General features: G+C 40.3%; 1 protein-coding gene across 1 annotated transcript in view; it reads left to right on the forward strand.

Annotated features, from left to right (window-relative positions):
* The window catches only part of agbl4 (AGBL carboxypeptidase 4), a 259,679-nt gene that overhangs the window by 140,870 nt on the left and 102,145 nt on the right, over positions 1-16,664 (forward strand). Inside the window, exon 5 of the mRNA XM_061033500.1 lies at positions 914-1,130. Within this exon, the coding sequence (XP_060889483.1) occupies positions 914-1,130 (217 nt within the window). The remainder of the gene's footprint in view (positions 1-913; positions 1,131-16,664) is intronic.

Consider the following 16,664-nt stretch of genomic DNA (forward strand, 5'->3'; position numbering starts at 1 on the left):
TAAAACACCAGGCAGCCACTGTTTATTCTCACAGATCGTCCAGTTGCACGATAAATGGTTAGCAGAAGCCAAAAGGTCAGCTCACTTGTTCTTTTGGAGATGAATGTGGTTTAATCCTGTAAAGAGAAAAGCATGGAGAGCAAATGACAGGCATGCAAACCCTTCTACTCTCTGCTCATATTACAAAATGGATATAAGAGTTGATAAGTGTCTGATATGAGTGATCTTTGAGGACTTTGAGGGAATCTGCTGTTTGTCATTTTGAATAGCTTGTAATTTTGTTGACATTGTTTAATGATTTCAGTTTTCTGGGAAATCTGATCCGAAATAGCAAAACATAAAGTCAGTTTGTTTTTGGTTGTATTAACTTTGTTTACTAATGATCCATCATTTTCCTTCTAATTTCATTGTTTTGTTCTTCACATTCATTTTCATCTTAATCTGTCACTTACATTTTGGTGTCACTGCTTCCTAGATTTGCCACTAATGACAAATTACAATTTTGTTTATATGACAGATGAAACGTTGTTTGTTTTCAATCTTCTGCACTCTAATTAAATTAGCTCTCCATTTAGATTGTTTTGTATAAACTATGAAAGATTAATCCGATTTCAGGAGTGGTTTGATTACCAGCTGATATTTCCAGGAGTCCTTGTTCTCCTTTGCCAGAGTATTTCTCTCTGTTTACGCTACTACTGCATCACAATGTGTCCAGTGTTTAACTTAGGAGTCTGTTTCTTTGTACTTTTGCGCTTTCTACCTTCTCTTACAAAATAGATTAGCTCTTATGGTCCTTGTTTCTCCACCTGATACGATTACAGGTCTTTGAGTCCTTTGACCCTGAGACCTTAGATTGAACAAACCTGTCCATTAAATTGCCTCTCCCATTTCTCTCTGATGTTTGTCGTTGCAGGCAGAGGCTTCCAGCCAAAAATGTGTACTACTACCGTTGCCCTGACCACCGCCGCAACTATGTCATGTCCTTCGCCTTCTGTTTTGACCGGGAGGACGACGTCTACCAGTTTGCCTACTGCTACCCGTACACCTACTCCAGACTGCAGCACTACCTGTCAAGCCTGGAGCGCAGGAACCTGCCCTACCTACAGAGGGAGCAGCTGGGCCTAAGCGTAGTGAGTATTGAGACACAGAGTGCAGAAGAAAGTGTGTGTGTGTGAGATGTAAGTGCTTATGGCTGGAGCAGAGAGGGTTGTAGGTTGAGTGTGTGTTTGTGTGTCTGTGTGTGTCCGGAATAGGGAGAGACCCAGCACACTTACGTGTGCCTGCCGGTCATAACTTCAGCCTCTCATGTTATTATTAGGATTGTTGCACTCCGAGATGACGGACTGTAAGCCGCTGGCTGCATGTGAGTTCCTGTGTGTGTGTGTTTGTGTGTGTGTGTGTGTGTGTGTGTGTGTGTGTGTGTGTGTGTGTGTGTGTGCATGTTTGTGTTTAAATGGCTCTGTGTGTAAGGCTCTGTGTGTAATCAGTAGAGCTCTCACCTCGGCAGTAGGAGCTAGTGTATCATACATGCTGCCTCCAGTCTTGTCTGCTCTTATCAAATAATTGTAGGAGAAAAACTCATTAGAAATGCTTGAGAGATTACGACTTTTTCTTCTGTCGTCCAACATTTGTCAGAGAAAAGCTTGCTGCGAGGGAGACACCATGCAAGCACAGGTATCTGAAGGAAGCACCTAACCAAAATTTAAACACTGTGGCATGAAACCACTGAAACGAATACAGAAAAACTTCTTTAAAAAGAGATCATTTACATACAGTTATAATAACACATGGCATACAGTATTTCAGGATCTTACTGTGGTCTTATTTTGAAACAGCATGGAAGCAAATCCAATGATGATAATAATAATGAGTAGAGAAACGTGATTCAGCGATAATGGTGGTAAATTAGTCTTGATTTGTGATACTATAGTCCCATATTTCACTCCATAAAGTCCAATCCAGTACATTTATTTATTTATGTTTCGCAGACCTCTACATACGTAACCGAGGTATATTTGACTTTTTCTGAAACCCCCCCATGCATTAATGCATTTTACCTAAATAATACATGATAATACAGAGTATGTGCTAGACTTAAACTAACCATGTGCATTATTCAACAGACAGTGTTTTATAGTCCCTTTTTATTAGTTATGCTCCTTGTCAAGTATGTTGTAATATCCATCTTGTGAACAAAAAATATCCTTTCTTATAAAATAGCAGCCTCTTTTTACTTTGTTAGTACTTTGAAATCTGCTGCCAGTAGACAAAAAAAATATTTGTGTTACAAAAAAAAATTAAGTGGTGTATATAATGTATGTTATGGTATATTATGGTATGTGCATTTTATTGCATGATACAATTATTTTATTGTATCTTAACATTTGCACCTTAATGTGGTTGAATGTTTCTGAATGCTGTTTTTTTAATAACGCTCTACAGGCCCATGCCTAGAGATGAAAATGTGCCATAGCTGTGAACTTCATTGCAACACATCAGTTTCAAGCTCTGTATTGGAACTATTTTGCATTGCGTAGTCCCAATCATATAAAGCTAGATTGAAATTCCACTATAAAATGTGCTCAGGGTTTGAAGTTAAGATGTTAAGAGCTAGTGTGTCTGTGTTGTGTAGAACATAGTGTAAATACTAAGCTTTACAATTCTGCCTGTGCAGCACACAATTCCTGCTTTATTTTAAGCCACATCATTTGTCTGAGTGAAAGAGAGGGGAGCAGAGGGAGGACAGAGCCGCTTGGTTTGGCTCAAAGAGTCAGTATTAGTATTCATAGTCATAGAGAGGTTTTATGGCCGTATTTTTCTCTTTATGTTCTCTGGGCCTGGGTGGCAGACAGCCCAGCCCCACCCACTCATATCTCTCTTTCTCTGTCTGCTCTCTCTCTCTCTGGCTGTTTCCCTCTTTCCTGTCTCTATCTCAGGCACATATGCAACTACATCCACACATACACACACACACACACACACACACACACACAGGTCAGAGAGCGAGGGATGAGAAGGGGAGAGCTTTCTAGCTGTATCAAAGTTTAAAGACGGATTGCTGCCGTTTCCATGGCAGAGTCTTTGCGGGGACACCACAATAGCTTTAACCTTCTAATGGGTACAGTTATCTCATGAGGATGGAAATACGAGACAGGGCTATTTGCTCTGGCATTCTTCTATCTTGCTGACTAATTTGTTTTCCGAAATGTATTCCTGTGAACAAAATCACTGCCATCCAGCCTGCACTGGTAGACTCAGATACTGTAAAAAGGTCTGCCTTCTTTATTTTTTTCCCTACAGCTCTCTTTATCATTTTAATTGAGGTAATGTTTACTGAATTATAAGGCAGGTATTTTTTTTTTTTTTTATCAATCTTCAACCTAAGCAGTGTAATGAATTTCATGTTTATGTTACGCTGAACCCGATTACATTGTAAGAAGTCAGCTTAATTGAGATAGAAGGACAGACAATGGAAAGAGACGTAGCATTTCTGGGATGAATGAAAAGGGCAAACCTGGAGGATCTGAATAAAATTTTCACATCAGCCTCTCAATTTTTTTACTTTCTCTCATTTTCCTCCTACCAATAGAGACTTCACGATAACATTTGAATTAAACTGAATTAAACTTGCAAGTTTCCAAACTTGTTTTTTCTCTTCTGATCATCTTACTTGATGGCATCTAGCATAGCCAACAATAAGAGAGAGAAACAAGAATGATATTTGTAACATGTAGACGAGGTTGAGTACTCTGATACTGTAAGGATACACTCCCATTAGTTTGTCAACAAGAAAAGTATGACTAAAAGGCATTTACTACAGAAGTTCTGAATTCGGACAATATTGTAATTCTAACCATTTGGTGCTGAAGATCTGCCACAATGCCACACTCCAGAAATGCTTAGCTTTCTGTCAGAAATTTGGGTCTCATAGTTTGGAAGTGTATTTTAAGACAGATTTTTCTAATCTTGGTTTATCACCTAAGGAATTGTGTCAAACAATCTGAGATACAAACATTTAGATGAAAATAATGGTTTTCTCACTGATACAAAAACAATACAATTCACATGGTTTTAACTTTATATAATGCAGAAGATCACATGCAGCAGTAAAAAAACAAACTGAATGACTTTTCAGATTTGCTCATGGTTGATTTTGAAGAAAGCCAGCTTAGATATTACTCATTGCCTTAAAACACATAATAGCCTGGAGCCAAACTTTGCCATTATTATCCTGCACACAGTGTGAAGTCCTCAGGCAAAACCTGTTGGCGTGTTCCCATGTCAAGGAAAAGGACTAAAGGGGACACAGTTGTTTTCTTTTAGGGCATTTCAACTCTGAAACAGCCTCCTGGGCAAAACAAAACTTAGATTTGCTAAGCTAGTATCCTCTTTTTAATCACTCCTCAAAGAATAAGTTTGACAGTTTGGGATATTCACCCGCATATATGCTTTCTAGTGGAGAGTTGGAAGATTACATACTTCTATCCCTTCCTCCTATAAACCTTGCTAGTTGTAGAAATAGGACAGCAGATCTGAAATCAGGGACAGAGAGAGTGGTTGTGTTAACTTTATATTATACATGTTATGCTAACTACTTGTCTTCCGTGCAATAAGTTGCTCTGGTTTGACTTGTGGATTAGCTAAACACGGACAACTTTGGCATTCATTGGACCCATCCATTCACCCAAACCTCAACCACAAGCAGACTTTCTTGTTCTTTGAAATACTTAAATTGACTTTCTTCTTTGCTCCCATCAAAAAGAGTTGCTGGCTGTAACCTTTTATTTTACAGACGTATAACAGAGTGATACAGATCTTCTCATTTATGTCTATTTATTTATGCTCTAAATTATTTCTCTGCAAGAGAATAAACCTATTTACTAGATTTTTTGAACTCACTGATTGCTTTAATTCATGTTATTGTCAAAAAGTAGTTTGTAACATTCTTTAATTTGGGTATTTTGTTATCATTATGTGGTTATGTACTAAGTGTGTATGTAGTTTGGTAAATTAAAGTATGTGACAATTATGTAAACACAAGTGCCCTTGAGGCACACACACACACACACACACACACACACACACACACACACACACACACACAAAGACAAAACATAAGAAGTATTTTTCTTCTTCCCAAGAGGACGGGGGTTTTAAATTCTTCCTGTCCCTGCTCTGCTGGTTCCGTGGCCCTGTGTCTGTTCCTCTGGTCCCTTTCTGTCTGAACATTTCCTTTGTAGACCATCCTGACAGTATCCCAGCAAACCTCTCTCTCTCTCTCTCTCCCCCTGAGGCATCCTTGTCATCAGAGACAGAGAGAAAGAGACAACACTTGTTTGACCTGCTACAATGCTAACAATTGTTTTTGAAAAGATGCCTACTGCTCCTTTCCTTTTTCCTCATTTCTGTGTGGTTGAGTGTCCCCTAGCCATCTGGAATTGAAAGCGCCCTATTTGCCCACCTTGCCTGTTGGCAAAGTTTTTTCTCCCATGTCACCAGTAAGCAGTGTCTGCCCCCGGGTTGCTGAGGCAGCATTTTGAGTTTTCCTTCTGCTGGCCCCACTGGGAGTGTGGGGCTGTGACACTATTAGTCACCTCTGACACAGCACAGCCACTGCCTGTAGACCAGATGGAAAGAAAGTGTAAATGAGAAACCTCAGGGTGCCAGGGTGGACAGGCCACCGACCAGCCGTAAGGTTGTCTGAAAGCCTCCCCTGCTTTTAACTTCAGGGCCGTGAATTTGTTCTCTCTGTTATTCTGTTCACATACACACATAAAGTAAAACTATTGATCTAGGAATCACAGTGCTGAGATGTCACATCCACGCAATTCAGGTATTTTTTTTTTCCTTTTAAAATCTCACAAATAAAAGCCAGATTATGATTGATCACTTGCACTGTGTTGAAGGGAGGCAGTAGTCGCTGTCAGCTGCAGTGACTTAACATTACTTAGGCTGTTGTGATTGAATTTTAGACCTAATCCTGTCTGCTATCAGTGTTCAGGTACCATGTCTGGGTGGGAGTGAAGTCTCAGAGAACAAGTTTTTTTTTTTTTTGTTCATGTCTCGAGCAAAGGAAGGGGAGTGGAGTGGGCACTGCAGCTATATCTGCCTGGATGCCTCTCCCTCTCTCCTTATCTCTGTGTTTGTACACTGTGTGCCAAGATCCAATCAATAGCCACTCCAGCCGTGGAGAGAGGAGAAGGTCAGCAGCCACACTGGAGGAGCTGGGCCCGGGAAACTGATGGAGTCACAGACAACACAGGAAACACACTCAGGCACAGTTCTTCTCCTTTGTTAATGAAGGGATATTGTGATTCCTGCATTCTAATAACTTGCAACACACACTTGCAAAAACAAAAAAATTCTGATATTATGATACCTGTGTAAATGAGGAGGAGTCAATTTGTGCTTTAAACTTGTAATTTTCTAGTTTAATATATTGGGCTGCACACTAACGTTTATGATTATAGTTATCAGGTGAGTAGACAGATAGACAGCTACGCAATTGTAAACAAAGCAATTCAACAAGCAACAGCATGGCAGTCTTAAACTGTACAAATGAGCCTAAAATCAACAATTCAGTGTTCATCTTTCACAATACTTTTATCAGGAGCAAATTCATCAGATATACCTTCCATTAAAACTCATTGTCTGTTAGGGGTGGAGCAAGAAGTGGTATATATGCAGAGCTTAGACCAAATTTAGGAGAATCTGGGCGATACTAAGAGAAACTGTCTGACTGAATTTTCCCCTGGGATTAATAAAGCATATATATATGTCTGATTCTGATACTCTCCTGAATTGATCCTATAAGGCAGTAATATGCCCTATTGTCAAGCCATTTTAAAAACAAATATACATTTAAATGCAAAAACATTTACATATGTCAAAAAAAAATGACAGTGGCACAAAGAAAAAAAACATCATTAAGTTAACAAACATCATTGTTCATTTCCAACCGCTGTCAAACTGTCTACATCATTCTGAAACTTTACACTGCTCTGTCACTTTCTCTTTTTCTCTTCTTAGCTTCGTTCGTCACAGTCCTCTTAGCCTCTTAGCATCAGCCATTGTAACACACCTCACAGATAAGGCTAACTAGCTTGTTTATATAACTGAAGGCTAATGTGTGAACTAGTGCCTTAACCAGACCTCTACCCGCTGCCAAAGTTACATACTGCGGTAAATGAGGGATCGGGCCATGCTGTGGGAATAGGAGCGAGGTTGTTTGCACAAAGTTATCGTGCTAGTAAATTGACCTTTGAAATTACAATTTTAAGATGTAAAAGTCAGATATTGTTGCTTTACTATAGATCTAGTTTACTTTAATGTGCTGAGATATTAAACATCATGGGGTTTTTGTAATTGTCTTGGAGCTTTGTGCTTCTATTTTGATTGGGCAGCTGAAGTTAAATAAAAAGTGTGGGGATAGAGATTGGGGGAAGAGATGCACAAAATGACGTCAAGACTGGGAGTCAAATCTGCTACTGGTATGACTTCTCTACTATCTGAGCTAGACCAGCATCCCATCATGGTGTTTTTTGGGGGACATTGCCCAGACCACAGAAGGGGGTTGTGTGGGATTCTCCCCCAAGATGTTTGGTTAAAAAGCTCAATACTGATGATATTTTATGCACCCTATTGGCACCTTATTTACAATTTACAAAGCAAATCTGCAAATGCTACATTCAAACATGAGTGTTGGGACAGTGCCCTTCAGAGTTTGGTGCCCTCATTGACTACCTATATCGCCATGTCTAGAGCTGGCCCTCTCTGAAAAACAGTGGGTGCAGCGGTTCCTCTCGAGGTACCCAAATACTGCTAACTGCACTCTCACGTTGGGAACAGCTCTGCAAAAAGCTTAATGGACTTACCTAGCATGCGAGGAAAACGTGTCTAACGTCAGTGAACTTACATTAATGCAAGGTCCCCTCTCCAACTCTCTGCTACAAGCATATTCACTTTTCTGAAACAACTGACCTTTTTTTACTGGCTGACGATGCTGTTGATTCACTCTCTGTGGATGACAGATAATGTTTTGAGGTCTTCAATTGAACAACTGAATGTTCATTTCATTAAATCAGCTAATTAGCTAGCCAGCTATCTTATTTGCTCAACGAGGTGAGACGATTAAATAAAACTCATCGCAGACACTCAGTCCCGCACACACAAGACAACTCGGCATACATCATCATCTGGTAGTTAGGACAGAACAACAGACGGCAGAATTTCCCCATTGATATGCAAGTTCAGTGAGGGAGAGACTGACGGAGAATGGAACAGAGTGATAGTTTTATTAATAATTAGTTTAGGACTGAGCGAATAAACATAAGAATGAGCTTTTACTATAGACAGTAAATGAGTGGTATCGGAATGTCATGTCATCGGTTTTTACTTCTTTTATCAATCTGGATCATACTGTTCCTGTCACCTAATAGAACTCAGAATCTTTTCTAAACAAATGAAAACATATTATGGTGTTTTTCTGTTCTAAACAGTCCAATTCTGTGAACTCCAAATTTCATTTAGAATTGAGTGATTGACACCATTCAAACTGTATCAGCATGAGTTTTCACATCATACATTTTCATCAAGTAATGTAACAGCATCCAGTGTGACAAAGTGCCAGTTTTAATTTGAGTAACTAATTAATGCCAACTTGAATTGTGTAAGAGGACTATGAGAGCTGTGTTCTTGACACTGAGACAATTCTGTGATTGACTGTGATTGGTCTGTAATGAAGAGAGCTCTCAAACTACTGACTTCCTCATTCATAGGCCAATACCAGAATAGCCAATCAGCACTTTATATGGATGAGGTGACACTGCAAAGTGTACCGCATGAGTTATGATTATCCAATTTGGGGGGGGAGAGGAAAGGGCAGACTGTTGTTTATGGAAGGACACAACATGTTTAAGTAATGCAGTAAAAATAGCATTTTCTCTACAGTGTCAATATTTGTGTCTTTCAGAACTATATACAAATGAGACAGATGGGGCAACAGATGATTATAAATGTAAGATATATTTATTCCTAATAGCACATACTGAATAGTTAGCTTTGTTGACATATAGTCAAAACATTCACAAACCATCTCACAAGTAAAACAAGATGGAACCACTCAAGTAAGTAAACTCCTTTTCCCCAAGCTGAGAGGTAAAAAGCTTGAGATAACACTTTTTTTTCCTTTATTGGCAGACTTTTCATGAATACATTAGCTGTGGCCGAAACATCAAACAAAAAAAATTGTATTCTAAAAAGTAAAATGCAAAAGAAAATGACTGAGCAACTCCGGGAAAACAGCTATATCAGCGGGTGGAAATTTAATTTTCACTCCCTATGTTTTTTAACTCCATCAACTCAGTTCTGATGAAGTTTTTCTTTGTGTTTCTCTCAGCTTGTTGTTAACTTAAGAGTCCTCGCATAACCTCTTTGCCATTTTGTTTTCCTGTTTTTTTTTTTTTGCATTTGTCATAAATTCTTTGTTGGCCTCAGGAAATGTTGCTTCTTCCTTGGCAGCAGCTAACAGGTATCTAGATGAAAGAGCTGGACTCTTTATCATCTAATAATATGTTAATCAGTGCCTGCAGCAGCTCAGCATTAGAGCTCTGAGGAAATTCCTCAAAAGCGGAAAGGTCATCATTGTATTATGGCGAGTTTCTTGGCAACACTTTCTGTTTTTATGCTGCTGTGTGTTTCTCTTCATTAGTGAGTGACCCTTATCCCATCAGATATTTCTGTTATATCTGTTGTCTAGCACATGAATCTGAGGAAAAGGCTGAGCCATGACTATCCTTTGGCCCCCAGACAGTTGCAGAGAAGTCAGGTCCAGAGGGAGCAGAGGATAAGCGGCTTTATGATCTATGTCCTTACATTATTTTGCTGAATGGCCGTTAATCTCCAACCCGTGGTTCCCGGAGGATTTCTGGGTGCTTTATAATGCATCCACACTCTTGCACCACTCCCATCTCTCTGGCAATCAAGGAAGTGGTAATGAGGAAGAGGTGTTGAGGATTGGGAGGTGGTAGGGAGTGCATGTTGTTATAGCCCACTGTGGAAAAAGGAAGGTGTGAGGGTTGGATATCTGTGCAGATGTGTTTGAATTAACAGTTGTATGCAGAGAGAGATAGTGTGTGGACAAAATATGGGAGATAAATAGATTAAAGTATCACAGGTGAAGCTTTCTGATTTCGATGGTGTGATGTTCACACAGCGCTGACCCCTTGTTGATCCTTATTATAATATTGGCACAAAAGCACACATATTCTGGGTTACTCAGACAGAGATAATATTTATTTTGGAAATTGGAACTTATTCACACCTTCATGGCTAAGTGCTCTCTCTTATTTCTCTCCCCCTTCTCCCATCCCTTCTTTCTCTCTATGAATAGGAATGAAGCTAATAAATGGGTCTCTGAAATGGCTGATGACTGTGGGCCTACTTTTCTGTGAACCTGAGTTCTTTGGATGATGTATAGTTGAGGACTGGGTTTTTTTTAATTAAGAGGAAGAAAATGTGATTTTAAACACTTGTCTAAGTGCAGCAGTCAGCAGACTCATCTCTCTTTATGTGCCTTTTTGTCTCTTTGTGTCTCCTAACTTGGATTTCAGTAGTAAATCTATTCCCATTCTTTCGTCTGTGTGACAGCCATCTTTTTGCCCTTTTCTGCCAATGGATATTTACTCTACAGCCTTCCAAGATGACGCTCTGAATGGAGCACTGAGTAGGGGGCACTCAATCCATCTCATTTGGGTGTCAGGATTCAGTTCCCCAAGGGGACACAAAGAGGGAACAAAACAGATAGCATTCAAGGCTTTTAATATATCAGAATACACCTTTCTGACAGTGTAATTGCTTTCCATTGCCTGACCCAAATTTACCAGCAAGCAGGAGAAAGAAGGCAGAGAGACAAGAAAACAAGAGAAAGAAGAACGGGAGAGGAGAGTAATGCAGAGCGGGCTGTACAGTAGATCATTTGTTTTCGAGGAAAAGAATGAAAATTAATGAAAAGAGAGTTGCTCGCCCTCCAAAGGCAGTGAAGCTTGAAATTCACTTTGAGGGAAACTTAATTTGTTGTAAATGGGCAAAAAACATATTACTGCACGGCGCGTATAGGGGCTGCACAGTGTGTCCGTCTGCTGCGTCTGTCTGTCGGCATGTGTTTGTGGCAGATGAGGACGCCATGCTCTGAATAGCTCAGCTGAGAGGAGGGAAACACAGGAGCCTGTTAATAACTCCAGTAACAGCATTCTCTTTCTACATGACTGCTCTCCAGCACTCCTTCCAGCACGTCTGAATACAACTCCAGGATGTGGAGACGAACTTGTCAAAAGTTAGTAAGGAGTAAAGTTTGCCCTGTTCAATTCAGGTGTGTGCATAACTTTGTGCGTGTGGTTTGTCCCTCAGCAAGCACTAAGGGATTGTCATTTTAGGGATTGTTGTTTCAGAGTTTGGTGGTGCTTGAGCAGTTCTTATTGTCCATGCTTGTCATGAAAGGATTGGTTCCTAAAGTGATGCCAATGTAAGTGATGTGGGGGAGGGGGGGGGGCTTTTTGTATAAAAATGCATTGAGCCAGTGCTGTCAGTAACAAAAGAAAAGCAATAAAATATAAAAGGAGCTAAGATGTGTCTTGTTTTTCCAACTTCTCCATCTTTATATTATTTGCGTCAGCTGCAAGGGAGGAGGAGGAGAGATAATTTAACTGAATAAATGGATTTCAGTAAATACGTTAACCTTCAGTAAATGTTTTCACTGTGCTGTTAAAGGTCCTACATTTGTGCTGTGGCATGCCACACAGTCTGTGCCTGCAACAATGTCTTACTGTTAGCGCATTTGTAAGATGCATGTATAAAGGTTGGTAATTCTGCAGGGTTAGATTACTTCTGAATGCTAAATACAGAGGGTTGAGCTGACCCAATATTTGTAGTGATGAGCTTGAGCTCAAAACCAAGGATGACTGAAAGGTAGTGGGGTTACTAGAGTGTGTTGGGGCAAAAAAAATCAATTGAGGGGCCCTCAAACCATCATGTCTGCCAGTGTCCCGACGCATACTCCTCTTCCTCTTTTCTTTCCTGTATAGGCAGATAATTCCTCTTCATTTTGCTCTGTCGACTTCCATTTACAAACTTTGGTTTTCCCAGCATTAATGCATGCGTTGCTTAGCAGGGCAACGGCAGTGAGTGCTGTCAGATGGGGACCCCTTCAGTAGGTTTTCTACTATCATTGCAAAATTTGCTCATTTTGGGCCACTGCTGTGGTTTAACGTTTGTCAGGGGCCCCCTACTGGTCTGGGGCCCAAAGCAGTTGCCTGCCTTGCCTGTTGTCAAGCAGCGCCTCTGCTGACAGGTCATGGTTAAGTGATATGATTGCAGACTTACCAGAGTTTTATCCTTGCAGACAGTTATAGACCTTACTACTCAATTGTGTGTGATAAGAAGTCTCAATGCAGCTGATCAGACTTTGCATGGCTTCAAGTCCTTGACCTGTGCCGTCACTGTGAGCTCTCAGCTTTCATTTTATTTCCAGTGTTAAGAGAGTATGAATGATTTTTGCTCTTATATGCCAAGTGTGTATGAGAAGCCCTCAATGTCAGTGTACAGCACTCATTGATGTCCTCTATGTACGAGTCAAGATTAAACATGGCGTAATACACTATATTGGCTAAATTGCTTGTATGGAACACTTTGGCACGAGATAATTAAATTTTTACTACTTCTGTCAAGACAGCTAAATGTGGTGCAGCATTCATTATCAAGACAAGTTTCTGGAAGGGTACAATGAAGTGTTCACTATTGTATCCTAATGTTTTGTAATACATTGTATCGAAATGAAGTGTATCGTAACTTACCGTTATTGTTGTATCTTATTGTATCATTACCTCCACCGCCTCTCCTCTCCTCTCCTCTCCTCTCCACGTGCCATTTTTTGACACACTATAGCTGCTAGATGGCTTGATCTGTTTTGTTTGCTAGGGACAGTAGACTTAGAACTAGCTGCTAGCTGGCTAACGTTCGCAGACGTCATGTCAACATGGGTAACATCTGACAGTGACATGTGTCTGTACACAGACTAAGTGGACTCATGTATACTGTCTAGTAGATTAAAAAAAATGGCACTACAACCCACAAGAAACAGTTATCACTAGTTATTACTTACCCATCCAGTTAGTCCACTGTTCGCTTCCATGTTGTTGATCCTGCAGCAGTCGTAGATGGTAAATTTGGATAAAAGCGTCTGCCAAATACCTAACCATAACCATAACCAGCGGTGGCAGTACAACACTGCCAACTACTGGTTGTTCAGGGGAGGGTGTGTTCGCATTCGAATGCGGGGGTATTTATTTGTGGATGGTAGTGTGCGGTAAGAATGTCTCAAAATTACGTCATCGAGAGAAAAGCCCAAAAGCGATCCACAAATGCAGACTCCACACACAAAGTCAAGCATATTTATTTTCAAATCTCGAAAAATATATTTATAAATATAAATTTATTTATACAAATTAGTTTATTTATTTGTATGTCACGTTTTTATATTTGTATATTTGCATTTGTATGTTTATGAATGTATGCATATTTATACATATCATTTCGATATGTATAAATCTTTTTGAGACAATTCTATCTCCATATTCCTGGCCTTTTCATCATGGTGTAGTATTGTATCCTGTCATTTAGTATCATATCCTGTATGACATGGCAGTGAGTGTCAATGAACTGAATATTTACAGGATGAATCAGACCTTTTATGATGTTTTTCCAAGCCTCTTAAAGCCAATGCTGCCAGTCTGTTGGCCTCATACTTTTCCTCGTGCCAGGGCTATGACACTGTCACCTTCCCCATGCTCAGCCCCTCTGACTCGGGCCAGCAGCTCGGCACGCCTGGGGGGTCTGGACACCCCTGATAACAAACTGCTCTAGCCAAGCCTCTGGCCTCCCGTCGCCCACACAGGCATTTTCCCACCACAAACAAACACCTAACTCTCATTCAAGACAGTTCTTTTCCTTCATTGCCCCCATTCTCCTGTAGCACAAAATACAAAACCTTTTTTTTCCGTTATTCCATCCTTTTTTTATACTTGAAGTGAGAAAAGGAAAAAATTAAGAAAGTGACGGGGCCCATTTTTCCTCAAAATTTCTATTCTATCTCTCTTCTCGTTTTCTTGCTCTCCCACAGCCGCCCAGCCCAAGCCTGTGTGTGTGTGTATGACTGTGTGTCTGTGATTGTGTGTTAGCCCCACTGGTTGAGCGTCAGCCTAAGTGTGAGAGAGATGGATGCCAGAGTCTCTTTCTCTCTCTTAAGGCGGCATGTCTCTCCTCTCTCCTCAGCCAGGCTCGTCTGCACCTGCATATTGTGATATAGTGCCCCTGTTCAGCCAGTCGATTGCCTTTAACAGGACTGGGGCACACTGGCCAAATTGAAAGGGATTGCGGCCTGCTTTTCATCAGAGTCACAGCAGAGCAGGGCGCAGGGTCCACAGGGCACAACGGGGCATTCAGGAGGTATATGTGGCCTTTTTTCTGTTGCACTTTTGCTCCCACAATTTCTCCCTGTGGTACTCTCCTTCTTTTTTTCTCCCCTTTTTTGTGTGTCATTGTTTGATGCCATCTGATGGCAATGGAAACATTTTGCAGGAAATGAGTATTGTGTTTCCCGTCAATCCATTTTTCCATTCCCATGCAGGAGTTCTTATTGATAGTGAAAGAGAAAGAAAATAAACAGCAGTCTGAAATGAAAGAAAAAGTCTTGTTAATTTGTTTGCCTCCTACTTTTGAGACATGTCATGTACGTGTGCTTTCGCTTCAAAGTTTTACTCTGTAATTCTTTTATAGACGGCAGAATTTGAAAGGACCCATCTCTCAAATGAAAAAAAGTTAGGTGTGTGCTTTAATGAGTTGGCAGCACTTACATAAACTTTTTGTTTGTTGGATTGGGAGGCAAAAACTATGCGACCATGCTAATGAAGGAATCCCTTAGAAACTGAAGCACTACACAATACATATAATCTGATATAAATAATATTCTTATATCTGACAGCCTAATCACATTAAATGGAATTTGATAAATCCCAGTTACACCCCTAAGGCATTGTTACAGGCCAGAAATATCCATCACTTTAAACTGAAGTTACTATCTGTAGCTGAGCATATTCAGTCATTATTTACTGTTCATGTTCATGTGTTGTTAGTCAGTTTTAGTTTTTAACTTCTTCTTTTTGGTTACTTTATCCTGTTCTTCTGTGTCTGCATCATGTTACAGCCCGCTGCTGTTGTGGCCCAATTTCAATTTAATTTAGTCAAATTAGTCTTGTGCAATATGATCTAATTAATTCAGTGTCTAAGTTCCTCCACATCTTTTTTCCGCTTCAAAAGTTAGCAGTGGCAGGAATCACGCTTTTGTCAGACATACTCAAGATAATCTAGTATTTCTGTCTGATCATTTAAAGTTTACTTCAGCCCAATTGTCGGTCATGAAAGATATAAAATGAATGAATTCACCCCACTGCTAGGTTAATGGCTCGACAATAATCAGACGGATGACTGGCACAAGTTACACAGGCTTGTCCCTGCATGTTAAGTTCCAAAGGGAGAGACTTGACTCTAGTGACTGATGGCTCACGGCAGTGGATATGTGCAAGAGTGATGGTAACAAGACTTCCTCTTTCTTCCTCCACCTTCCTCTGTTGCTGTGGAAACGGGCGGGAACATTTGAGATCCCTGTTGAATGAAAGCATCCTCATGACTGTCGCACAAAGATGTGTGAAAGAATGGAGTGAGAAAGCATGTATGTACTGTAAGTACTCCCATGCTTAAAGTAACACACATACATTCATCAAGACAAAGATATGATAAAGAAAACTTCCCATCTTTTAAGTGTCCTGACCTCCATGTTTAGACCTTTACTCTTTTGAGTTAAGGAATTGCAAAAGGGGAAAAAAACAACCAGGGAGGTTTGGACAATAGAGAGGGCTCTTCAAAGAGGAAGTGACCTATTCCTGCTTGGTGTGTGTCCAACAGAGTCTTTGCATAGTATATTGTGGAGCTGTCAAGCCAGCTCCCTATGAATTCAGAGTGACGCTCAGAAGGTACATAAAGCCTCCACTGTCCATTTTCATTCACGGATCAATAGTTGTCTTTACTTTAGATTCCTTCCTCTTCCTTCCTTTTTCTTTTTTTCTCTCTCCCTCCCTCCATTCATCTTTGACAGGGAAGCCCTAAATGTCTGCTTTAACTAGCTGCTCACAGCCCTCCTCACAACACATTTACATACACATCAATCACACTGTCAAAGGAAAAGGCATGACGCCGTGTAAAAACCAGAATTGGATTATGGCCTTGTCTCATCTCTGACACTGGCTGCTCGGCTGGCTGTCTGACTAGACTGTTGATGCACAAGTTAAACAGCCTGAAATGTTATTGGCTGATGTATTTTCTGTGCTTAAAATGTACTGTGTGTATGTTAGAATGTGCCAAACAAGCTCTGAAATACTGAAATACTGAATTTTCTTCTTAAACATTAAGTCACATATTTGGGTTAACATTGGGAATGAAGACAACCTTCATGGTAGCATTATATAACTTAATACTCTAGTACAGTGATTCCTGAACAGAAGGTCAGGCCCCCCGGTAGATCGTGAGACACCCAGAGAGGGGTCACAAGATGCTTC

The sequence above is a fragment of the Labrus mixtus genome, chromosome 3, assembly GCF_963584025.1.
Source record: "Labrus mixtus chromosome 3, fLabMix1.1, whole genome shotgun sequence".
NCBI classification, from domain to species: domain Eukaryota; kingdom Metazoa; phylum Chordata; class Actinopteri; order Labriformes; family Labridae; genus Labrus; species Labrus mixtus.